The 25,458-nt window shown below is 43.6% G+C and overlaps 1 protein-coding gene across 1 annotated transcript in view; it reads left to right on the top strand.

Annotated features, from left to right (window-relative positions):
* CACNA1E (calcium voltage-gated channel subunit alpha1 E) overlaps positions 1-25,458 on the top strand; it is a 1,292,345-nt gene that overhangs the window by 715,228 nt on the left and 551,659 nt on the right. The window contains exons 11-16 of the mRNA XM_078643465.1: positions 4,484-4,596; positions 5,776-5,888; positions 7,205-7,336; positions 11,358-11,430; positions 14,082-14,199; positions 15,352-15,419. Of these exons, the coding sequence (XP_078499591.1) occupies positions 4,484-4,596; positions 5,776-5,888; positions 7,205-7,336; positions 11,358-11,430; positions 14,082-14,199; positions 15,352-15,419 (617 nt within the window). The remainder of the gene's footprint in view (positions 1-4,483; positions 4,597-5,775; positions 5,889-7,204; positions 7,337-11,357; positions 11,431-14,081; positions 14,200-15,351; positions 15,420-25,458) is intronic.

Here is a 25,458-nt window from a genome sequence, read left to right as displayed (position 1 = left end):
GACTACTAGCCAGTAGTCAGTGGGCACCAGGAGGGCACCGGATGGTAGTCACCTCGACTAGGTGAGTGGGCGACGCTGGCTCTGCAGATCTCGCGGACCAGGAGGCGTTGTCGGCGACCAGGATGGAGAGGCGAGCTGTCCCACGATGGATGAAGCTGTCGGCGTTGAAGTTACCCAGGATTGGGCAACAAGCCTTGGCTAATTCAAGCCCACGCGGTGGACTCAAAATGGCGTCTGGAGTGGACCAGGAGGGTCCGGGGTGCTCCTCTTCGGGAAGGGAGCAAGGGCCAGTCTGGAGCAACCAGACCAGCAGCAGTGATGTCGTCGGGCGTCGTTCAGAAGGCCACAAGCCAGCGGGCTAGTAGCCAAACAACGCGGTGAGCAGCAAAAAGCAGAAGGGCCCCACGCCGATCGTGGAGATGCTGGGGGGCTGCTCTTCGGTGCTGGAGCTGCTCAGGGTCGGGGCTTCTCGGACCCCAAAGCACTCACCAGGAAATTACTCGGCGGGCTTGCTGTGCAGAAGTCGTGCAGTCTTGCAGATGGCCGGTCCCTCGAGGTCTCGTCGCACCCACGGTTCTCAGCTGGGCTGTAGAGGTGGGTAGAGGTCAGAGGTGTCAGGGAAGCCGGTTCTCGTCGAGCTGGGCAGTCGGATTCCGGAGGAAGGACGTGCAGCAGACCGCAGTGTTCTTGATGGTGCCTGCGGATGCAGGGTGACTACTCCTTAGCCACAAGGGAGAATCTTGAAGAAGGAAATCTTGAAGTCCTTTCGTAGAAAGTCGTGTCTTGATTCCAAAGATGATCTAATTTGGAAGGGGGCCTGCTCCTACCTTTATCTGGGAAAAGGGGGCTGGCACGCGACTAAGTCCTGCCCTATGGGTGGGACCAGGAGGGGGGTGGTTACACCCCTCTCCTTTGGCGGGCTTTCCCCAGGCCAGGGGCTGGAGTGCCCCTGGAACTGGTTTCAGCCGGCCTATGCACAGTGAGCACCGGGGTGCCACTTGCAGTCACCTTCCTCTGTAGCCCTGCCTACCTGGAATACACAAAATCCTGTCTGGGACGGTGCTGGCACCGCCCCTGGCAGGAAACCCTTTGTCCTTATCTCCTGCTCTGGGAGGACTCCCAGCAGCAGGAGGGCAGACTTGTGTCTCGGTGGCAGCATCCATTTTGTGGATGCTAAGGCTCTGTCTGACTTTAACCGGGGTTACAGGTTACATACATGTCGTGTCCCTCTAGAAGGGTGGAATGCTAACCCCGTCGCCAGAATTGGCGAGGGGTTAGTATTCCAATTCGTATGACACCTTACTCGACATGTTTTGATAAAGCGATACCAGAGTTGGCATATAACCGCGAGGATTATAATGCACTTAAGAGTATATGGTATGCGATATCATGGAAACGGCTAAGGGATAGATCCCGAAAGCCGCAGACAGGCTCAGCTCATGCCAGAGCACCATCTCACACGATTCCAAGCACTCTGCCTTCAGGATTGTTAAGGCCTGCCATAGGAGTGACTGATAGGAGATCTGTGTGTCCATTTTAGGGTTAGATATAGGTATACTATATCTAAAGCAAAGGGTGAGTACACCACCTTGCCCCAGCTGTCATGCAGCCAGTTGTGTCAGTTTAGTTAGTCAGCCCAGGGGTGGCATAATACATGCTTCAGCCCCTGGGAGACTTCTGGGTGCACCTCAGCCCTGGGTACAGGGACTTGGAGAGGGCCCAGTGCCAATTGGATATGTACCTAGGGTACATGGAATCCATTTTAACAGAGAGAGCAGTGGGCCTGGGGTCCTGATTAGCAGGGCCCCAGGTCAACTAAGTCAGAAAACCAGCAAAACACCAGGCAAAAAGTTGGGGGCAACCATAGTCAGGGATCTACCTTCCTACACCTGGCCATATGGAAATCAGTCTGACCCTGTGCCTCATGGGAACAGTCCAGCCCGAACTGCCAAGCCATGTCTTCCCTGGACTGGAATCAAGCATCCTGGGACCGGCATTTCGGGCTGGACTGTTCCCATGAGGCACAGGGTCTGACTGATTTGCATATGGCCATGTCTGAACTGGGGTGGTGGAGTGAGCTAAAGAATGATGATGGATTAAACCCAAATCAGTTGACTGGGGTAAGTGCGTGCATTGTTTAACAATCCCCTTTGGTATTGCTTTGCATTCCCATATTTACCAGGATTCGTAAACCTGGGAATGCGTCAGATTGTAACACCACCCCCGGGGAGGCGTGAGGGATCAATATTCCTATTTCTCCTAGTTTTTACTATTTCTATGCGTTGTGCAGCACACATAGAAGGAAATCGCCTCTATTGATTGATTTTGTGCTGAAATGTATCCCTTCCTGCACAAAATCAGCCATCCCTGCAATGCAGGCACCCTTGCAACAAGGCGCAAGGGTGCCTGCATTGGTGCTAGGTTGCTCTTTTAGCACAGGAGCCGGGGTCAGTACAAGAATGCATCGTATTCATGTAAATGTGGCACATTCCTGCACTTTTTAAATGATGCATTTTCTTGATCGTTATTTGAAGCTTGTAAAATAAATATCGATTCTGTGATTCAGTGTTTGAGCAGAAATATATTTAGGCGCTCATGCAAACTCATTTTAGAAAGTTCACTATATTTGTTTTGTGAGTTGCAGGGCTTTCTCCAGCCAGTAATACTGCTCCGTTAGCAATCTGGCAGAGTATATCACGGTTCTTATGGCTCTGAGGAATAAGCATGTCTGTGCATGTCCTAGCAAAGTGTCGTTTCTCTATCTGCCATACAGAAATTAAGTTCAGGCGACGTGGGTGGATTCATGTGAAAGATTTTACTGAAAAAATACACTGCCAAAATATTCAACACATACACTCCTCAGTACAAGAATGTTGGCATGCACCTACATCTGCTGCCAAGTGTTTGCCTCATAATATGCTTTGAAGTTATAATTGTAAATTATCTCTGTCGTACAACCCTTGGAGAATGAGTCTGCCTGAGTACTTGGTAAGTTTTGTAGGCAGATATCTAGTTTATACTTTCAATTGCTATACAAGTCTATGTTTTCAGTTTGTTTCTCTTGGTCACGGAACCCACTTTGTATGATCAGCTGAATCTCCTAATTCATCCAATAACAGCTGCAGGCTAGAATAAATGAATCTTTGGCACCAGCAGGGCAAGTATAAGGTTCAGTGAATGAACAAACTGCTGGTAAGCAAATGACTTTAAGTGAACCCTGACGTCCCAGACACAGGTACACTCCCTTCCCAGGAGACTGTGTTATATTATTGCTGTAGCGTCGTCTCCCGACTGCCTGTGTTTTGGATCCAAGGGTAGATTTAAGTAATACCTGTTAAACTTGTAGGGGCATATTTATAACAGTTTTGGCACAGGGCAGTGCAGCAGGTAACGTTGCTGCGCTGTACTGCGTCACAGGGAAAGGGTTAGGAAAGCGCCATATTTGTCCAATACGGTGCATTCCTGTCTTTTTCCTTGCACCGTTGCCATTTTGCAAGCTAGTGCCAACGCAGGCACCCTTGCAACATGGTAAAAGGATTTCTGTGTTGTAGGCAGGGTTGTGTATGAGCATCTTCCTGCACAACAATCCTGAGATGCTTTTTCCTCTTTCTATATGTGCTGCAAAGGAAAAATATATTTCTGCTCATTACTCCTCTCTTGGGAAGGCATATCTTTTTGTCGCATTCCCAGGTTTACAAACTTTTCTAAATCTGGGAATGTGTCAGAAATCATTGAAGTTGGGTTGGAACACCCACGCAATACCCATGGAGCACCTACCCAGGGCAAAGTGATGCAGCACAGCAATTGTACTATGTTACTGTATATTTTTGTAGCTACTCAAGACCATGTAAAGTGGCTTTGCATGGCCTCAGCGAAATGGAGTAAAACAAAGCAGCACAAGACGCTGCCTTGCCTTACTCTGCTGATTGATTGCGTATGGCTGGGTCTGAACTGGGGTGGCGAAGTGCGCTAAAGAATGATGATGGATTCAAACCAAATCCATGACTGGGGGTGAGTGTCTGAAAAGTTTCAGGGCACCGTCCATCATCTCTGTGTGATTGCTTTGTTTGCCCTAGATTGGCAGGGTATTCCCAGACGTGGGTCCCTTGATCATTTTGCCCTGGATTCAAACTAGCCTGGCTGATGAGGGGTGTTATGCCGAAACTGGTTCCAGGATGCTTGTTTCCAGTCCAGTGAAGACCTGGTTTAGCAGTGCAGGCTGGACTGTTCCCATAAGGAACAGGGTCAAGACTGGTTTGCATTTGGCTGGGTCTGAACTGGGGTGGCGGATTGAGCTAAAGAATGATGATGGGTTCATCCCAGATCTGTGACTGGGGGTGAGTGTCTGAAACGTTTCAGCGTTCCGTCCATCATCCTCCTGTGGTTGCTATGTATACAAGATGTGCATGTTTTTCTAAATGTGCTAAAGTGCAAAACGCGTGCCCACTCTTCGAGATTTAACTTGGCATCCCATCTTTTTCAGACTATGCAGAGTTCTTGTTCCTGGGGCTTTTCCTCCTGGAGATGGCCTTTAAGATGTATGGAATGGGGCCTCGCCTCTACTTCCACTCTTCTTTCAACTGCTTCGACTGTGGGGTATGTAAAGTGGAGGGTGAAAACAAAAGGACTCACATCTACTGATTCGTAGCCTTATAATATGTGGGACTGAAGGCAATGAAACGCGCACCCAACATTGTACAATAGGGGCATAGGGAGAGCAGAGGAAGAACTCTGAATTTGATTGTTTTTCAATTCCACTGGCCTTCAGTATGCACAAAAGTGACTTGATAGGATAGAGCAAGAACTCCGATTCTGAGTGTAGGGCAAAATAACTCATCTCTAGCCATAAACAGGATGGAGGAAGGACTGTGAATATGGTTCCCAATTTCCAATGGCAGTAACACTCAGGCATGCACACTAGAGGCTAGAGACCTCTCAATCTACTGGCCTGGAAGCACCCTTATGTGCACTAAAGTTGGTACACTAGTGGCAGGCCCTCACATTTAGAGGGTCTAAAGGCAACAAGGCCCTCACTCAGCAGAGCACGTGACTTATAAGTTTGCATAATTTACAGTACGCATACCCAGTCATGCTCACTCACTAAGGAAAAAGGGGATGACTTTGTAAGGGTCCAAATGGATGCTGGCCTCCATGACACAAATATCTGAAGGTAACAAGGCCACACCAAAAAAAGTACATAAGGAATGGAGCAATGCAGTGTTAGTGTTTGATAGAATGGATCTCACACTCAACAATACACACAAGTAACAGAGAGCCCTGCAATCAGGTAGTCTTAATGCACATGGACTCACACCAGACGGCGCACATTATTGATGGGAAGTCTTACATCACCAAGATGCTGCAGGACTTGCATGCAGCACAATAGTGACACAGTGCCTTACATCTTCAAAGACTACCAGTTGCTGGACGTGCACCAACCAAAGTATTGACAGGGAGTTGTACATTTCCAAGGTCTCAGGCAGCAAGATTGCCCCATTCCCCTAGTGACAGTGAGCCTTTCTTGCTGTAGAAATTTCACCCAGTGCGGCAGTGACAGGGAGCCTATCCCTCCATTGGTTCATGCAGCAAGATGCACACCGCGTGCCGTATTGATAGGGAGCCTAACCTGAGGTTCTACACCAAATGCACTAGTAATACCACGCAGCTGCCCGCTCACTGGTTGCAAGAATCAGAAGTGTAGTCAGCAACAGCACATCTTTGCCTCAGAGTATCACTTTACTTACATTCGTTGTTTGACATCTTTTCATACTCTAGGTCACCGTGGGAAGCATCTTTGAAGTGGTCTGGGCATTTTTCAGACCTGGGACGTCCTTTGGGATCAGTGTCCTGCGAGCCCTTCGACTTCTAAGAATTTTCAAGATAACAAAGTAAGCCAAAGCTCTACCTTACCAACTTGTATGTAGATCCAAGTATGACTCTGAGGCCAGAGACTCATTATATTCATCATCTTCTATCGTTAGAGAGCCAGACACTTCTGTGTGAAAGGTTAGGCTTGTGCCTGCCTGTGAATTATTTCACAGACAACGTCACCACAGATCGTTGGGCTTCGTAGCTCCAATTAAAAAGTTACTGATTTGTCATTACCAGTTTACAGCTTCTCTCTCATAACAAATTTGAATTATTGTGTGTCCCAAAGAATACAAAAAGTGCAATTGCATACTTTGAATGACACACAATGCTTATTACAAAACAGAGATACGTATTAGGCATAACGCTACATTGCAGAAAAGTACTGGTGTTAGGTCACAAGGCAGTGCAGGTCAGTAACCAGGATCTCAGTGCCTTTAAGAGTAATTACTGGAAAGTTGTATTTCTTCATAGATACATTTCTCAAGCAAAAGTTGGTAGCTATACTATGTTTCAGTCACAAATATAGGGTTTTTAGTGCATCCCCTAAATACTCCTGTTCAAATTGAATAATTGATCTATATCAGCCTTTCCTATAGTAAACAAAGCCTTAGCATAGGCCCTTGGTATGGGAAGAGGTGTTCTTTTACTAGAGCTGGTCTGCCAAGAGTAGACAACTAACCCAAAACTAAATTATTCTGTCCTCCTTTAAATTTCGGTATTCCTCGCAGAAAAGTTGGAGGTAGGAGTTTGAAAGTAATTAGAGTGTTTGGTAACAGTCTGAGTGATTGTTAGTCGCTGAGATTAATTCAAGCATTCCATCCAACACCTAAATATATTCAACTTCAGGTCAAGGGAGTGGTTTCCCCTACCCCTACATAGGGAGAAGGGAGCAAGAAAAAAAAGAATGAAACCTGTGCAGAATCATAGCACTCGAAAATGTACAACTGCCTTTAAAAACGATTTCTATAACACATTTTACTCCAACACTGACACAGAAATCCACTGTTGTTCAACATCACACATGCAAGCTCCACCCCTTCAACAAAAATGCCTGTAGTTCGCTGACATCAATCAATGCAGGTACAATCTCAACTCCGTTCCCTCCCTTTTAACAGATCAGATTTCCTTTGTGCCCTGCCTTTCTCATTTGTCATCCCTCATCACTGGTTCATTCTTTTCTTTACCAAACAAAGAATTGCTGATGGACACTGCATATGTGCTTTCTTACCCTCTACTCGAATTTCTCCCATATCTACTTTTGTCTGTTGTTGATAGTAAAACACACAACCTATGGTCTAAGATCCCAACAGTAACCATTTTCTGACTTTTTTAGGTACTGGGCCTCCCTGAGGAATCTGGTGGTGTCCTTGATGAATTCAATGAAGTCCATCATCAGTCTGCTTTTTCTTCTTTTCCTCTTCATTGTAGTATTTGCCCTCCTGGGGATGCAGCTGTATGGGGGCAGGTAAGTAATGGAAATCATGTACAGGAATCAGTGGGATTCTTCCCTACCATGCAAGGCCTCAGTGTCAGCATTAGTTGTATCCTTTAACAGTACACTTTATCAAATGTGATGCCTTACATTCTGTGGGTCTCCACTTACCTCTAATCTGCTCCTGATTTTAATAGCTAATTCCGCTTTTGGTTTTTCTTTCCATTCTGGGGCTAGTAGCTGTGTTGTTCCTACCAAAAATGCAGCACTACAACTTCCAAAATGCATTACAAAAGGCAAGCCAGCATATGCTTCCAGTGCCTGGTGTGCCTTACTCCTTTGCCAGATAGGTTATGCTCCTAGGTCGTGCAAACGTGGCTGTACAGTGACAAATCACAAGTTCTTACCTTGGCAGCAGGGGTGTCCAGCAGGAAGCATAATTATATCACTCCTCACTTATAAATACTTATTAACCCGTTGCGTGCTAATGACGAGCTGAGCCCGTCATGGGGCACGGTTGAGCTGCACTCATGACGAGCTGAGCTTGTCACGGCCGTTGGAACGTTCGCACGCGGGGATCAATTCCCCCGCTGTGCTAAACGTTCGAAAAACAGGTGTGGTCGTGACGAGCTCAACTCGTCATGAGTGCAGCTCTGCTGTGCCTCATGACGAGGTGAGCTCATCACCAGCCAGGCCGCGCGCGGCCCCCTTCCCCCTGCACAGGAGGTGAAAACCCCCCACAGGGAAGGGGTTAAAGCAGGCAAGTAATGGCACAATTTCCATATTACTGACTCATTCACATGTGAACGAACATCTGCAATTCAAAAATACGGTAGAGTAGTTAATATGTTGCAATGTACACTTATTGTAACATTATCTATGAAGAAGATCCATTCCATGACATTCTCGCTTCCATCAGTTTAGCTGATAGGTTTCATAAAGAGAGTCCCCAGAAACCCGAATTCCTTGCAGCAGCACATCGTCAGTGTAAGAAAAACACCCTCTGAAAGAGCCTAGATTAAGACGTTCTATAAATTGCAGCATATTAGTCATATGTTTGTTTCAAAGAGCCTCATTTCAGGACAACCATTGTTGCTCATGCAGGGTTAGGGAATAACATTGCATATTAAACAGAGTCCCAGATAGGAACATTGCCAGGGCTTCACTCAAGGTTATTAATCACGTTACTTTTTCAAAAGCAAGGCATATAAAATTCTTAATGGATAACAGTGAATGTTTTTCACCGAGAGGTTCTAACGTGACATCAAATAGACAAGAGCTAAACTCAAGTTTTCTATGATGTCACTCAGAACCCAGAGGTGAAAAACAACCTGTAATTCACTTTTTACCCATCTATAATGTTATGCTATGTATGGCTCCCAAAATCATATGCCCCTGCTCTCAACTGCTGCGCAGAAGCAGAGGTGAAATTGGGGGGGCCATACATAATATGGCCGCTCTTTACTGAACCAAATGTGGAAAACGTGCCACACTTAACCAACCCCAACCACCTGTCCTACTTTCCTTCCCTCTCCTGCAGCTGTGCTTTCTACTTTCAGTCAAAGCAGACAAGCAGCTATAAGCCTTGGCAGCCTGCTGTGGAAGGCCTTTATGACAGTAAATAGAGAGTAATTAGTTTTGTGTTGCTACTTTATAGCAGTGAGTTACCAGATTTAGAATCTGGTCTAAACGATAGATGCACTCTATGAAAGCCTATTGGACCTGGCCCTCTCTGCAGGGTCTTCCCCAAACTTTTTTCCTTTTTCCCTCCACTTTTTGCTGAATTCATTTTTGTTGGCCTTAGGACTCTACACTCTACCACTGCTACCCAGTGCTAAATTGCTTGTGCTCGCTCCCTAAAACATGGTTAAATTGTCTTATACCCAATTGGCATATATTTATTTTCCAGTAGGTCCCTTGTAGAGTCGGATACTATATGCACAGGGCCTGTAAATAAATGCTACTAGGGGACCTGCAGCACTTATTGCGCCACACACTTAGGTAACCCTTTAGAACATGTCACAGGCCTGCCATTGCTACCTGAATGCAGTGTTAAACTGCCATGTCGAGCTGGCATCAAAACCCCCTTGACAAGCCTTAAACTCCCCTTTTATTGCACATAAGCCCCCCCTAATGTAGGCATTCTGTAGATTCTAAAGCAGGGTGCTGTGTAATTAAAAGGTTAGACATGTATTTTTCAGGTGTACATGTCCTGGTAGTGAAAAACTCCTAAATTAGTTTTTCAGTACTGTGACGCCTACCCCACCCATAATATAACATTGGAGATGCCTTATTACATTTAATAAGCTGTAATTTCCAATTGGGAGCAGGTAGCTATATAATTTTTTTTAATGAAATTGTAATGATACACCCTCTTTAATGGTAAAGTCAGATTTTTCATTACAATTTTGAAAATGCCCTTTAAGAAAGTTGAAATGTTTCTTCCCTTAGCCCTTTGGTGCCTGTTGTCTTGGGTAACATGACTGGGTGCAACTGATAGACTTGTGAATTACTCCCACAACAGCCACACAATAGAGGGATTAGGTGTGCCTCAATGGACCATTTGGTGGCAGGATGGAGGGAGGAGCTGAGCCCAGCCCCACTTGCAACTGAATAGGGTGTTCTCTACATCCACACAAACAACTAAATGACCCCACATTGTCACTACGGCCAGTTTAGAGCCAGGGCAGGGGAGGCAGAATATTTCATGCACTTCAAAGCCACTGTCTAGAAGTTTCTCCGAGCTTCCAGACAAGGACACCAGGGTATAAAAAGGGGACCTCAGACTCCAACTCTTCAGTTCACTTTTGGACGTGTCGATCCTCTGCCAGGAAGAAGGACTGCTGTGCTGCTGGGATTACTGCCACTCTGATGAAATGCTGCTCTGCCTTGCCGGGTTGCTACCTTGTTGCTCTGCTGTTAAGATGTCTTCTACCTGGGTACAAGGACTGGTTCTTCAACTGTCCTAGGACCTCCAGTGTGACTCACAAGGGCTGGTTTGCTCGCCTCCTGCTCAGAGTCACAGGGACACACAAAGCTTCCTCCATTTTGAACCTGCACCCAGCCTACACGAGTCCTGACCCTCTCAGTGGTGCCCCTCCAATCCTGTACCCTTAGAAGTGGTGCTAAAGGTGCCAGGATAACCACAATATAAAACTGAGGACTAAGGCTTATCTTGTCTCAAAAGTGCTCTGAGAACCAGGAGGAGACTGGGAACAACCTTCTCGCCTATGCGCCCAAGGTTCCTCACCTATAGGATTGACTTTGCCGCTCCTCCCACTATGTTCTTCTCTGCAGCAGCAAAACCTCTTCAGCAGTCCTTCGCCAAAGGGGAATCCCACCTTGTGGAATTATCCTCGGTTACAGCCCTCTGCCTTGTCTCACTGTAGATTTTCAACTTCCTTATCGACAACTAAGTCCAAACATTGAAATCTTCACTGTGCTTCGACCCAAGACCATCCAGCATCCTCTTCGGACCCCTCCTACAGCCTTGCCCCATTGAACTTTACCTTCTCTGACATTTTTTCTCAGAATCTAAGTCCAAAGGTTAGCGCTGGCTAGGCTCAACCATGCTCCATCGCGGTCAGCCATCTTTTTCAACATTGACATGGTCTCGCATGACTAGATGTCCACGGTTGGCGCTTTGATCATTTAGGTGCTAGTTTTTATTAAAAACATTTTAAAGTTTGAAACTCCAGTTCTACTGATTGGATTTTTGTTGTTTTGGTGTCAAATAATGTATCAAACTTACTCTATTTTTCTACATTTATATGGGATTTTTTCTTTTGTTGCGTTTTCACTGTATTACTGTTTGTGTGCTGCATAAATACTTTACACATTGCCTCTAAGTTAAGCATGACTGAGTTTTGTGCCAAGCTACCCAGGGTTAAGCACAGATTAGTTTAGTGGCTTTTTGTGGTTCACCCTGCAAGGGATTGTGGATTTATAATCCATAATATTTGGAACATTTTAGCCTAAGTGGTGAAGTTTTGGAAAATAACTCCTAAACCTAAACTTTCTTTCTTCTAATCTATTATCTTCTAATTTGTTTCAGGTTTAACTTTAGAGATGGGACTCCCTCTGCCAACTTTGACACTTTTCCTGCAGCCATTATGACAGTGTTCCAGGTAAGGTATTTTTCCAGAACTTCACAAGACAAATAGAGGGACAGCTTTTGACACAGACAATGATGACTTACCTCCTTGTTGATGGGTATACCATCTGCCCAGGGCTGGACAGATGTTTTACTTCTTTTTAATTACACACAAATGTAATTCCTAATCATGATGTTAATGCAGTCCTGCTGATAAATTGGCGATAGTACTAGAAAGAATCAAACGAGGAGCAATTTCCTCAAGTTCATTGTTGGTACATGGACTGTCAATACCATATGGCAGCCTCGGTGTATGAAGATTTTTATTCTAAGTCTAAAAGCACTTTTTTGTGTTTGTTAAGTGGAGCTTTGCTAGTCTACACAGAAAAATTCCTATTGCAATTCAGGGTTACTGCCATATCTTCAGTAATAAGGTATCATGCTTCACCATCACCCTCCGTTCCTTAATGCACCAAGCACATCCTTGAAATTCGAAACAATATGCTTATCCCAAGGGGGAGCATTTTTCATTCGCAGGCCCTTAAAGTGTAAACTTCTCCAGAATTTGTAAGTCCAGCCTAATGTTGACAGGCCTGGTGTGACTTTGTAGTTGTTGCCCTGGAAATTATAGTCATATCTGTAGACTTCCGAAGGCGAAGTCATTTGGATTTTCTCCCTGCATCAGTCCATTACCAAGAGACGGCAAATGGCTCTTTACCATAGGAAGTGTTTAAAGCAGTTGCAGTATTTTTTGTGTGATTAGAGAAGGTTTGGTCTGCATCTCCATTTTAAATGCTATGGTACAGGGCCGGACTGGCCATATATTCCTTAAGGCATTTCTCCAGGGGTTGGAGCTGTTGGAGACTGGATTTTGAAGGTTGATTTCTGCTGCCTCTGTCTCTAGCTCTCCTGAATTTTATTTCAGTAAGCACTCGAGGCAAATGGGGGTGGGAGGGAGGAAGGGGAGGGAGAGAGATTTAGATTGAGGGAGAGATTGAGATTGAGAGAAATATTGAGATTCCAGTTTTGGTATCATCTCTGAAGAGTCTATAAGTGAGATTAGATTGATTGAGCTTGACAAAGGTCTGCCTTATGCTAATCAGTACCGACCCTGCTCCTCATGGGAACAGTCTTCCCCAAACTGCCAGGGCAGTTCCCCTCAAAAAGGGATCACAAGCAACCCTAGACCGGTTTCGACATACTTACCTATCTACAGCAATGAGATATAGCTTTGGTCCTATGGCATGGTGAGCACAGGAGCCACATCTGGGCATACCCATTGCACTTAGAGCATAAGCTGCAACAACAAAGTGATGGATGGAATGCTTGAATTAATCTCAGCCACTGGGAATAGTTTGAGCCGCATTTCAGTCCATTGTTTTCCACCCACCATGCCACTCGTGACAAAGGCCCACCTTATGCAAATTAGTGTCACAAAAACTCCTCACTGGAACAGTTGACTTGAACCATCAGGTTAGGCCCACCGAAAAGTGACAACAAGCAACCTCAGACCTGTTCCGATGTACTTTGGGCTCATCAGTGAGGTATAGCTTAAATCCTATGTCACAGTGAGGATGGGACCCACCGATAGGTAAATCCATCGCAATTAGGGTGAAAACTGCAGAAATAATAAGGTGATGGATGGAATTCGTGAATAATCTCAGCCACTATCTTGAGTGGCATGGTGGGTGAAAAACAATGGATTGGAATGTGGCTCGAGCGATTGACATTGGCTGAACTTAGTTTAAGCATTAAATATATCACCTTGTTGTTGTTGCAGTTTATACTCTAAGTGTGATGGGTAAGAAACGATGTGGTTCCGCTGCTCATTGTTCCAATATGTTCCAAGCTACACCACACTGATGAGGCCTAAGAAAGTCAAAACGGGTCTGGGATTGCTTGTGGTCCTTTCTGGAGGAGGCCTCACCTTAAGGTTTGGGATGGACTGTTACCATGAGGAGCAGGGTTGGTGCTGATTTGCATAAGATGGGCCTTTGTCTACTTTGGCGTGGTGGGCAAAAAATGATGGACTGGAATGCAGCTTCAGTTATTGCCAGTGGCTGAGATTAATGCAAGCATTCCATCATTCATCTTGTTGTTGCAGTTGTTTCCCAAAGTCTTGGCAATGCAGGGAGGTTCCCTTTGTCCATCTATGACGCTACCATAGATGTTATTTTTTCCAGCCCTGGCAATTGCATAGTAACCGCTGCTTATTCCAGTCTTTGCTTAATGTGGGTGGTTGCAGTGATTTTTAGGGACCAGCACTTATTTTTCCTTAACCAACTGTGGTCCTTAGCAAGAGACACAAAAACAAAAAAGGGGAAAGAAGTAGGAAGGGAAAGATGGATACGCATTCGCAAAGGTAGGTAGCTAGGTTGAAGAAGAACCTGCAAGAATTATGTAAATAAACAGGAAGTGTCTAGTGGTGGGTAAAAGTGGCATGAGGTGCAATCAAGTCTAAGCAGCCTCGATATTCCACAACCCCGACATTCAATAGCACCGGAAGGGTTTGAAAAGTATGGGACATGTCACTTATTCTGTTACAAACCAAGCACTGATTCTAACCTCAGCAATATGGAGGGTCCACCACATTTTTTAAGGCATTTGCTGTAGAGAGATGGGAGGTTTGCAACCATCGGATTATTCTTGTGCAAGGATTGATATTTTCTTTATTTCTTTTCACAGATTCTGACCGGGGAGGATTGGAATGAGGTGATGTACAATGGGATTCGCTCACAGGGTGGGGTCCGGTCCGGCATGTGGTCTTCCATCTACTTTATTGTACTCACCTTGTTTGGAAACTGTATCCTTTCTCAAAAAATCATTTTTCAGAGCCTGTTTTCTGTGGTTTACTGGTAATCCTGAATTCATGTGACACGGGGTGGGGCTGGGCTGCAAACCTCACATTTATCATGGGCTCGGAGTCCCTTACACTGGAGAGAATTTCAAGTGGGGAGCTTTTGTGAGGTCCAGATCGAGAGAAGGAATGTGAGTCTATACATGGGGATGGGCTGTGAGCTCCACAGTGGCGAATAGTGTGTGTAAATGTAAATGTATGTATACTTGTAAAGCGCACTATCACCTTTCAGGCATCCTGGCGCTGTATACCGCTGTGGAACCCTTCCTGGCTTTCCCTGTGAGATGCCCCCTACTGGGCACCCCCAAGGTGAAGCCAGGCATCCCAGCGCGTTCGAGGCAATGTATCTATTCCTGGTTGAGGGGCAACGAGTACCTCATTGAAGAGTGATAAACTGGCTTGCAGGCAAAGAGGTAGTGTGTCACAAAAGGCAGTTTGTGCGTGAGTGCTGCACACTACGGTAGGGGTTTAGACTCACTAAATGGAAGGGACTGGGAGTCCCAACTGGAGAAGGCTGCATGTCCCTTCCTGGAGTTCTGAGTGCCTCACTGGGGATAAATAAAATACACAGCACTCGCATGCATGGGGTGGTTAGCCTCAAAAGCTTCACAATAGGGCACGGGGCAGTGTGTCGCTAACTGGGAAGGTATGTCACTTCTACCCTGGGGAAGGCAGTTCCTGCTATCTTGTGAAGTAGGTGGGGGGTTAGCTTTGGGGAAGCCCTGGGAGTCACAAGGAAGGCGCTTGAAGTTCTACTTGCAGGTTGAGCTGTTGTTGCCTTCCTGAGCAAGGCGCTGTAAGTTCATCACTTCATGTGGCTGAATTTAACACTTGTTAATGGAATCTTGGTGCCTTCCTGACCCTAGCTGGGTGAGATAAATGAGGACAGTGCTGGGACCCTTTAGAATCACAGTTATTAAGTCATTAATGTACTTTTAGAAGGAGCCTTCTAGTTTTGGAGCACCTTTCACCACGCTTGCATTCTGTGCTGCCACCATGCCTTTTGGCACTACTTAAGTCTGTTGACATTTTAGACCAACGTTCTCTTTTTAGATTTAGTTCGATTTCTCGTTCTGGTAACTTCCTAAACTTCGCCAGACACCCTGCTGAACGTCTTCCTTGCCATCGCCGTGGATAACCTTGCCAATGCACAGGAGTTAACAAAGGTAAACGCTGAGGGAGCGGCCTGTGTGTTTCTCTGACTCATGCTGAATATTTCTCAAATGCTCCACCTTGTATGCAAGTCCGATCGAAGTTTGGCATTGTCTTCTCAATGTTTTTCTTATTCTACATAGGAGATTAACATATCCACCAAATGTTCCCTATAATTCACGCTCAGTGTAGTTCTTAAATGTTGTAAACTAATATATTCTCTTAGTTAAAAACTCATGTGAATGTACGATTGGCTGTTGAAAACATTAATATTTTTATTAATGGAGCTGCTATACTTCACCATCTTTATCAAAATATCTATGCAAATGTCACCTTAGATGTCAATGTCCCTCTTCCCTGAGGCTAGCCCAGTGCAGCACTTCATATTGACAGAATCTCCATTGTTTTCCTCCATCACAACTCAAAGATCAGTCATCTGCCTATGGAATGAAAATATCAGCTTCAGAAATTGTGGACATTGTATTTGAATCGAAACTTTTGTGGATGGTTAAGTTAGATTTCTGGAGTAAAACAAAAACAGTTTCATGGAATAGTTTAATTAAATGCAGACGAGTTTCGATAGAGCAAGACTTGAATATAGGGTAGTATTGCAAAGTCTCATGTTAAATGAAACAAAAATAGCCAATTGGACGAGATTATTGGGTCTTAACCTTTCTTGCTAAACTTAAAGATATGTTTGCTTCCAATCGCAATTTCAGATATGACTAAATGGGAAAGGCTTCACCTTACTTAAGTTGGGAGAACAGCAGTTTACAAAATAGTGAACGTAACTTGTTTTAGGCATTTCCCCATGAGAAACCTACCTTTTTTTATACGGCATAGCTAAACCACAAGGAACAGCACCGCTGGAAAAATTCGTATTTATTTCCAGCTTGTAAGAGTAAATGATGAGCGGAATATTTTCTTTGAGGCACATAGCTTCACTCATTTTAAAACGTCACTGTTGTACCCAATGCATGTTCCACAGCCCTGGAATTCGACACTGTGGGGCAGATTTACAATCCCCTTGCATCATTTTTGCACCGCTTTTGCATCACTTTTTGTGACGCAGCGGCGGCATAAAAATGCGGCCCATTTACAACGTGCCTTATCTAGGGATATGCGTCACGTTGTAAAGCCCTGCGTCACATTATATCTGCATCAGGTAAAATGTATGCAGGGTGAGCGTTACCTCGCAAAAAAGCCTTGTTGGAGTGATGCAGTGAAATCTACAAGATTTCACAGCGCCACTTCTAGGGAGCCACTGGATCAAAACCTTTCGCCTGCTTAGAGCAGGCGTAAGGAGTGACGCAGCACAATGAGGATAGGCCTCCCAATGCATTGCTGGAGTTGCGTCGTGCTTGCGACACGACTCCAGCAATGCATGACTTTTTTGACAACAGATGCGTCAGAATTTCTGACGCATCTGTCAATGCTTGCGCCATGGTCCGCTGTATTGTAAATATGGCGCATCCATGGTGGCGTAAGGGTTTCTCAGGGTGGCGCAGGGAAAGTGACGCATCTCTACAGATGCGTCACTTTTTGTAAATATGCCCGTGTCATTAGGTTCCTTGGGTCATTTTGAAGGCCAAATTAATTTAAATGTAAGCTCACTTTCCAATCCCCTCAGTTCATTGTTTCACTCCATTTCAAATTAATCTCTGAACAAAAGGATCTAACGTTTAATGTATTTGTTCAACACTAATGTCTCTGAGGCATATTTTACTTTACTAGTTAAGATTTTTCCCAGTTTCCTTTCTGATTAGTGAGGGGTTAATATAACCTTTTCCTTCTCTTTTGTTAGGTCTGCTGTTAGCCAATACTATTTGATATGACCGCATACTGTCACAAGGAGCACATCCTTGAGTGGCGGGAATTACTATGGCAGTGTGTCTTGTTTTAAATGTTCTTTTCTTCTTAGATTGACAAGTGCCTGGTAACTTCCCCCACAATAAAGTTTGGCAACACCCATGACAGAATAAAACAAGTATTCAGAAAGAGAAAAAGCTGTCCGCTAACTCCAGATCAATTGGCTTGGCCAGTGGTTGTTTTTCTTAGTCTCAGCAAATTCGGCCAGCAGTCAGCAATTCGGCCATAGTGTCGATCAGTGGTATGCAAACCTCATAGCAGAGAGAGAGGTCAGGGCATTGAGGGATGTTGTAACATGAAGTGTGAATTTACCATTAAACATAGCACTTGACTTTGAGAAAGCCACAACAGTGGGTGGGTGACACATGGAAACTGGACAGCTGTTCCATGAAGTCTGCAATGTACATGCTGTTATTAAAAGACAAGTAGATTTGGTTGATGCAAGAGTGCCCCACACGTCAGATATGTCCCAGCAGGTTTTTCAATTTTCATTCACTTTAGGTTTTTTTTGTGCTTTTTTTTCCAAGCATATGTCCTCCTAGCCCAATGGACTTCAAGGAACACATGGCTTTCCATGGCCTCCTGTAAGGAATCATTAACCTCTTCCGTGCCTCGGTGGCCGTCTAACATCACGGTGGGCGTGTGCGTCGGACGGCTGGGGGCCATTCGATTTGCGCACGCGTAGAATTCGCCCGCACAGCGGGGAAATGTTCGCCGCATTGAAGCGCCTATAATCTAAATATCTGGTTGTTAGACAACTCCTTACCATAAAAGGTACCATCACAAGAAGCCCAAATTCCCATCCTCATCCTCCCACCTGAGTAAGGGGCAAAAATGGGAGGGAGAAGGCCATTTATACACCTACTCTTTAGACTCAATTCCCATTTTGGAAACATTGAAGACACAGATGAGTTTTCTATTCTATAAGGCTTCGGAGCATCAAATAAAAGCAGTTTAAGGAGCAGTCCTTATGATTTTCAGTTGCTTGTCGAATACCTCTGATATACCATCCACAGCTGCTGGTGCGTCAGCACCATTTTAAGCAGCATCTAACATCATGTTGGGATTGGTGGCTTCACCCCTACCTCTAAACAAATCCAGAGTTCTGCCTAAATATGCATCTGACAGTGTGTCTATTCTTGCAGGAAAAGATGTGGCCAGTCCAGCACCAGCGGTGTTGGATATTGTGGCGGTGATGTCTATTATGTTAGGTGCAATAATTTCCATTCCACGTACTCCTATCATTCATCTGATTTTTCAGACTGCCTAGAAGAAAGCAGATCATGATGTCAGGGAAGAGGAGATAACTGCCATAAAGAAAATATCCATATGTATGATTTTTGGCAGATTTTCGGATTTTTAGGATCATATTCAGATGCCCATCAAGGTCAAATGCTGCTAACAGTGAGGAAAGCAAACTACTTCGGGATTATTGTTGGACATGCAAAACAATCACCTTGAGGGATATTTTCTGATCCCTGAAAAGTCTTGTTAGGTGAACACTGTTTTTATGCTTGCATCGTTAAGAACACTGTTGTGGTTTTAGAGCTAATTCTTAACAGTGTGGTAGCCACACAAATTTCTTTATGGAGATTTTTACCAACCAACTGAATGAAGCATACTTTAGTGAAAGTGCTTTATAGAATTTCAAAGAGAGTACAGTCATGGCCCGAGCCCTTGATGTAGTATCACCCACTAGAACATTCCACCGTATAATATAGGAACTTCAGAGGTTTTAGTTGGCAATATAAACACATCTTCAAACCACCAGACATTACAAAATATTTCTTGGCAGCACCTTTCATCCTCCACCTCCTGAACTCATTCATCCATAAACCGGGGTAGATACATTATATTATGCTTAGATGGAAGGAGATCACCTCAGATCACTGAATCCTTCAAACCATTTGCAAGGACTGTACTCTTCTGGTTCTCAGAAGACACTGAGAAGATGGAATTAGAAAATAAGGAAAGAAAGAAGAGAATAGAAAAGGAAACAAGGCAAAAACAGAAAGAAGGCAAGAAAAAATGCAAAAAGGAAATAAAAATATAGAAAGAAAAAAGGAATGAAAGAAACCAAAGAAGAAAGAAGGAAAGGGAAGGAAGGCAATAAAGAAAGAAAGAAGAAAAGAAGGAAGGCAATACAAGAAATAGCAGAATCGAAGGAAGGAAGGAAATTAGGCAAAAAGAAAGAGAGCAGGAAAAAATGGGAAAAAAGGCAATAATATAGAAAAACAGAGAATAGAAGAAAGAAGAACATAAGAAAGGAAAAAAGAAAGGCAAAAAATAAAGAAAGAAAATATGAAATGATACAAAACAGAAGGGAAGATATAAAGAAAAAAGAAGGCAACAAAAAAAGAAGGAAGGTAAAAAAAAGTAAGGACGATAGGAAAAAGAAGGAAATAGAGCAGGGCAGAAAAAAGGAAACAAGGTAAGAAAGAAAGAAGGAAGGAAGGAAAGAAGGAAAAAAAGAAAGAAGGTACAAAGAAAACAAAGAAGGCAAGAAAGGTGATCAAAAGGAAAAAAGGTAAAAAAGAAAGAAGCATAACAAAAAATTAAAGAAGAAAAGGAGGAAAAGGAAGAAAGCAAAAAAGAAAAGGCAAAAAAAGAAGAAGGAAACAAGAAGGCAGAAAAGAAAGTCAAGAAGTAAAGAAAAAAAAGAAAGGCAGCAAAAAATGAAAAAGGAAAGAAACAGCAAAGAAAATGAAAAAAAGAAAACAAGAAAGAAAGAAGGAATTGAGAAAAAAAGAAAGAAAGGAACAAAGGGTGGAAAGAATGAAAGAAAAGGAAAGAAGGAAAGACAGATAGAAGGAAAGAAAGAAAGTAGGAACAAAAAAGGAAATAATGCAAAAAAGGAAGAAGGAATTAAAGATAGAATGAAAGATGTCAAAAAAGAAGGAAAGAAAGACAAGAAAGAAGAAAAGAAGGCAGAAAGAAAGAAGAAAAGAAAAAAGGTAAGACAGAAGTAAAAAAATAAAGAAGGAAGGAAAGAGGGTTCACAGAATACGATATTGGCTACGAAAGCCCAAATTACATCCCGTTTACGTATAGATAAAAATGTCACAAGTTGTTGCAAATTAACACAATAAAGTCTGGTATTCTTCCTGGGCAAAGTTTATTAAAGAACCATTGGTGTAACTGAGTCCAGGGACACAATATGGTATGCTGTGAATGAAAGAGCTGCTGTCACAAAAACAAAGCCGTCTCCAAAAAGAATTTACAACAGTATTGGCAGGAGGCAGGTACTGATAAAGCGGGAATGTGCCCTGTGCTCACTTCTAAGGCGTCTTGCTATGGCATCACACTCTAAACATAAAGATAATACTAAATTAATAATTACAAAGCAAAAACACAAAGACTGGCATTGAAGAGAACTACCTTGTGTGTGGATGTCCACATTGTGAAACAGCAACATGCATTCACTCAAAGTGAAGTTAACCAGTGGCTTTAGTAAGCTGAACCATTGCCCCATACTGTATGGTGGATTGGGGGGAAGCAAAATGTGAATGTCTCAAAAACAGACCAATGGATGAAAAGAGGTGGCTGAAAGCCCCTTTAATTGAGTATAGTGTACATATTATTTCAGTACAATCAAAAGGTCTTGGCTAATGCCATACCAAAGAAGTACCAGCAAAGGCCTCACAAGGAGCACAATTTCAAAACCACAGCAATAAGTTCTCAAGAAGAGGGCCACCTGCTGAAGTGGAAAATAAACAGGTAAAACAAAAGACAAGCGATTCGAGAAAGGAGTGAAGGAAGAGAAAACTGAAAATAAAGGGAACTTGGGAAAGTGAATAAAAACAAAAATCTAATACCAAGCAGATAACCAATTCATATGTTTGTTGCCAGAGGGTATATATATTTTTTTATAATGTGCCACTTTATAGCTCTAGTGACATAGTCGACAGCAAATTATGAAGTTTACCACGATTCTTCCTCAACATTGTGAAACTGTGTCATGAAGGTCCAAACAAATGATATTCCGATCCAGGGTTTTAGTGGGGTTCAAGCTGTACATGCTGACCTCCTTATGAGTGCCTCAGTATCTGGCCCGTTATTGTAATTACATACCTCACTGGTGCAATGGTCCCTCAGAATCTGTAAGGATTTTTTATGTCTGAAGTGGAAAGAGTCAGTTGCTACACTGGCCACTCCATTGAGAGGTTCTCTGGGGAGCACTGGAAATGCATTTCATGTTTCTACATCATTGTTTATGGAGTTCTCAACAATCAATTAAGTGATTGTTACACATACCACTCCAACATTGAATTTTAAATATTTTTGTGCCGCAATGACATCAAATATCACAATATTGTGAAGGAAAGTATATATATTTAAGTGTAAATTCACTATGCTTAAATCCATAGTACTTTGAAGATATATATATGTACTAGCAGCCCGCCCCAGCGTTAGCCGGGGCAGAAGGGGGCTGGGGGCAGCATTTCAGGCTTGCGTGCACTCATGGCTCCCCCCCGTCCCTCCGGTCGTCTCTCTGTGCGCCCCCGCGGCTCTTGGCTGCTTCACTTACCTCACCCACCGGCGTTGCCCAGGGCAGAAGGGGGCTGGGGGCAGCATTTTGGGCTTGTGTGCACTCATGGCTCCCGCCCGTCCCTCCGCCCGTCCCTCGGTGCGAACCCACGGCTCTTGGCTGCTTCACTTACCTCACCCGCCGCTCCTCCCCGCGCTGCTGCTTTTACCGCTCCACTGCTCCTCCGCTTCTCGCTGCTCCTCACCGCTTGATCGCCAGTCCTCCCCGCGCTCATGTCCTCCGCTCTTCCTGTTGGTCCTGAACGCCGCTCCTCCCCGCGCGCCCGATGTCATCACGCAGACGTCGCGGCCGGCGCTACTTGCAAGGCACTACTTTATTTTTATTTCTACATTTTTTAAACAACGTATATTTTTAATTTTTATATAGCCTATGTCCTTCTGCTTGCCCTGAGGTTTTCAAATATGTCTTGGGTGTTTGGATTGGTGGTGTACTCATCGAGTTTACCTGGCTCTATACTATCTCTTTATAATAGTAGTATAGATAGATATATATATATATATATATATAGGTACATTTTAGTGGCGGTAAATCTGTGCGCACCTCCATATACTTACCTTCACAATATTGTGGTAGTCGATACTCCAGACATGATATTATGGCACTCAGCATTGTGACATACAGCTAACAGTAGTACCGTAAAGATTCCCCATTTCTCCTCAGATTTTCACCCAGAGATTTCACTTATACCACATTCATGGGATTCAAGTTGATCCCGTAACTCTGACGGGTCAGGCTGCTCCTGTTACCGGTGCAATCAGGATTGCAAGGTTACTCATAATGAGGCTCTTAGTGAGGGTCATTTCCCTGTTAGAATAGATATAGCCCTAGTGGTATCATGCTAACAATGGAAGCCATGATTAAAGAGGCTTGTTTTCAGTTGTTTTTTTAGGTCAACCAGATTTGGTTGGTTCCAAATATCTGAGTGCAATTCGTCCCAGAGCTGTGTTCCCAACACTCAAATACATTTTGAGTGTTCTAATGTTTTTAGAACCAACTTAGGCCATTATATCCACCTTTGGCCTATACCTGTTTTTAGTATAACCGAGGGATCCATACATAAAATTCTCGCTTTGGATTCCCTCTAGTTATTTTTTTAGACTCATGACACACCAATCTACTCACTCACAGCACTTCCACATAGCACCTCACACTTCACTTCGGCAGTTTAAAAAGAACTCCGGCAAAAAGCCCCCCTGCGGGGCCCATTGGGCATTGCAGTGCCAGCCCAACGAGGAGCTGCCCGATGATGAAGCATGACAGCCTTTGGGGTGTGTGAGGGTTCTTGCTCCTGATGGATCACATTCCCTAACTTGATTCATCAGGCACTTCTGAACTTCTGGCCCCTTTGCCTTCCCTTTCTATAGGAACTGCATACCTCTGCATATACCTTTATCAAAGGGGAGCTTGTGTGCTGGACCTCCATCTGCCCCTTGTCCCTCCTTTTGTAGATTAACACAATCTTGTACCATTCCTGAAATCAGGCAGAGTCTTTCAAGGTCAATATTGACGTAAAATGTACTTGTCTACATTGTAATGGAGGTAGCTGTAGAGTCACCCTCAGTGAATCAGTGACAGGGAAAGCCAGCATCAAAATTTGAAAGCAGTGTCCACCAATAGGAAGAAGGCACAAAAAGATCAAACCTGATTAAGTCCAAAGTAAGCACAAAATTGTGTGACAAAAGAAGACTCCAAGGAGTCTATTCACTGACGCTCAGCTTCAGTTTACCGTGGCACCAGCTCTGTTTCAATATTCTTTCCCATGGCTATTTAATTTAGAAGCATTTCAATAAATATTCTATAATCGATCATCTAGCAGGGTTTTGCAAGTGTTTGTTTAGAACTGCAGAAAATAGTAATTCTCATCTTTTTACCTTAGTCAGAGTTATGTGAGGATAAATCATTTTAGTCTGGTAAACATTAGCTCCCATACAAGTCTACAAGTGTCTTCCTACCCAGGGTTGATGTGAATTTTCTAGTTTTTACTTTATCCTTTTTCTTTTTCTTTGTTTTTTAAGTGGTCATTTAATTTCATTTTTCTGTTTATTGCTGTGCCTTCCATACGGTCTATCCTTTAAAATTAGTGTACCCAAAAGTCAACATGCCAAATGCACTCAAAATACAAATAAACTAGCTAACTAAAATGAGCTGTTAGTCTAGTTTCACAGTGTAAAAGTTCATGTTTCCTTAAGCCAGCAATGCAGTTCCGACCCCAAAGGGTCGAACACCATTACCTTAATCAGAATAAGATAAGAAACCCATGCATGTGTAATCTCTGACAATGTTCTTTGTCAGATATTTTAACAGTGGGGAAAACCGAAAATGGCAAGACTTCACATCAAGATTCATAGTAATTAGATTGAAGTTTAATGAACTTGTGATAAGTTCTTCAAGACTTTTTTTTATGCTTTTCCATTGATCTCAAAGTCCCAAATGTCATCATCAAACTAAAATACCCTGAGTCAAGGTAAGTCATGACTAACTGTGAATCACCTCACAATTGGTGGTTCACACATCAGTTTTGAGAGCAAGTACTCTGGACAGCTTTCCTGTCCAGAGAACCAGGTATGATTTTGCACCACAGTGTACAGTTGCTGAGATTTGTAGCATGGTTCTTGAATAGACCTTGGCAGAGTTTGTGTTGTTCCGCTACGCAGATCTCTGCGAAGTAACAAAAAAACTCTGCCACACTACGCAGCATTCAGCAGAGTGCGTTACATTGTGCCGTTAGCGCTGATTTTTAGTGCCAGGCGCCTAATTTACATACGCCCGGAACAGAATATAACAGATTATGTTGATAAATGCATAAATTGATATCAAACAGAATATAAAGCTCATAAAACTGCCAGATTATGCCAAGCAGCAAAGGTGGAAATAAGCCAAAACACAGTTGAAGTGGAATAACAAACTGCTCCCAGCAAACAAATCAAACATTCAGATAAAGTTCCGAATGCCATACAAGTGAGCTAAAATCACATTAATTGATTTTGGAGATGTACTCCCTTCCTCCCCCCTCCCTGGAGTCAGAAACCATGTCCAGGGAAAGTTAGGACCATCAAAAATGCGAGAAGGAATGTGTGCTCTGGATGCGCTATTTACGTACGCCAGCTTCCACACTAGAAAAGGACAGCGTGTTCATAACAATGATAGGAACAGCCACACAATGTCACCATGTTGGACACTGTCAAGATCATACAGAACAAAAAACAATAGAGCAGTCAATATTGGTCTAATTAGAGGCACTAAGAATTCTAGTTAATTATTTTTAATGCAGTAATGTTCGGACTTGCCTTAAAATGCACTAGGCTAACACGTGATACGTGAAACTTGGCAGGGCTGCAATGTTTTATTGGGTTTTGTGGTCTTTTAACAGGTAATACAACCTGCTTAGCCTCAGAAGTTGAAACATGATCCATAGAAGCTTATGGCACCAGCCTTCGAATCCCTGTATAAATCAGGTTTTCTGCTTCTTTCCTGGAAGGTAGCTTTCATATTTACTGTCACTTTAGCATGGAGGGATAGTGTGCCACAGCTACTGTGATCTAATAAGCCCTACATAGTATTCCATAGCAATAAAGATATTCGAAATACATTGCCATCATTTCTTTCTGAATATTTGTCATACTGGTATGTCTATA

The sequence above is a fragment of the Lissotriton helveticus genome, chromosome 1_1 (genome assembly GCF_964261635.1).
Source record: "Lissotriton helveticus chromosome 1_1, aLisHel1.1, whole genome shotgun sequence".
In the NCBI taxonomy this organism is placed as follows: domain Eukaryota; kingdom Metazoa; phylum Chordata; class Amphibia; order Caudata; family Salamandridae; genus Lissotriton; species Lissotriton helveticus.
The sequence above is the reverse complement of the archived record's forward strand: the minus strand, read 5'-3'. Positions and strand labels throughout refer to the sequence as shown.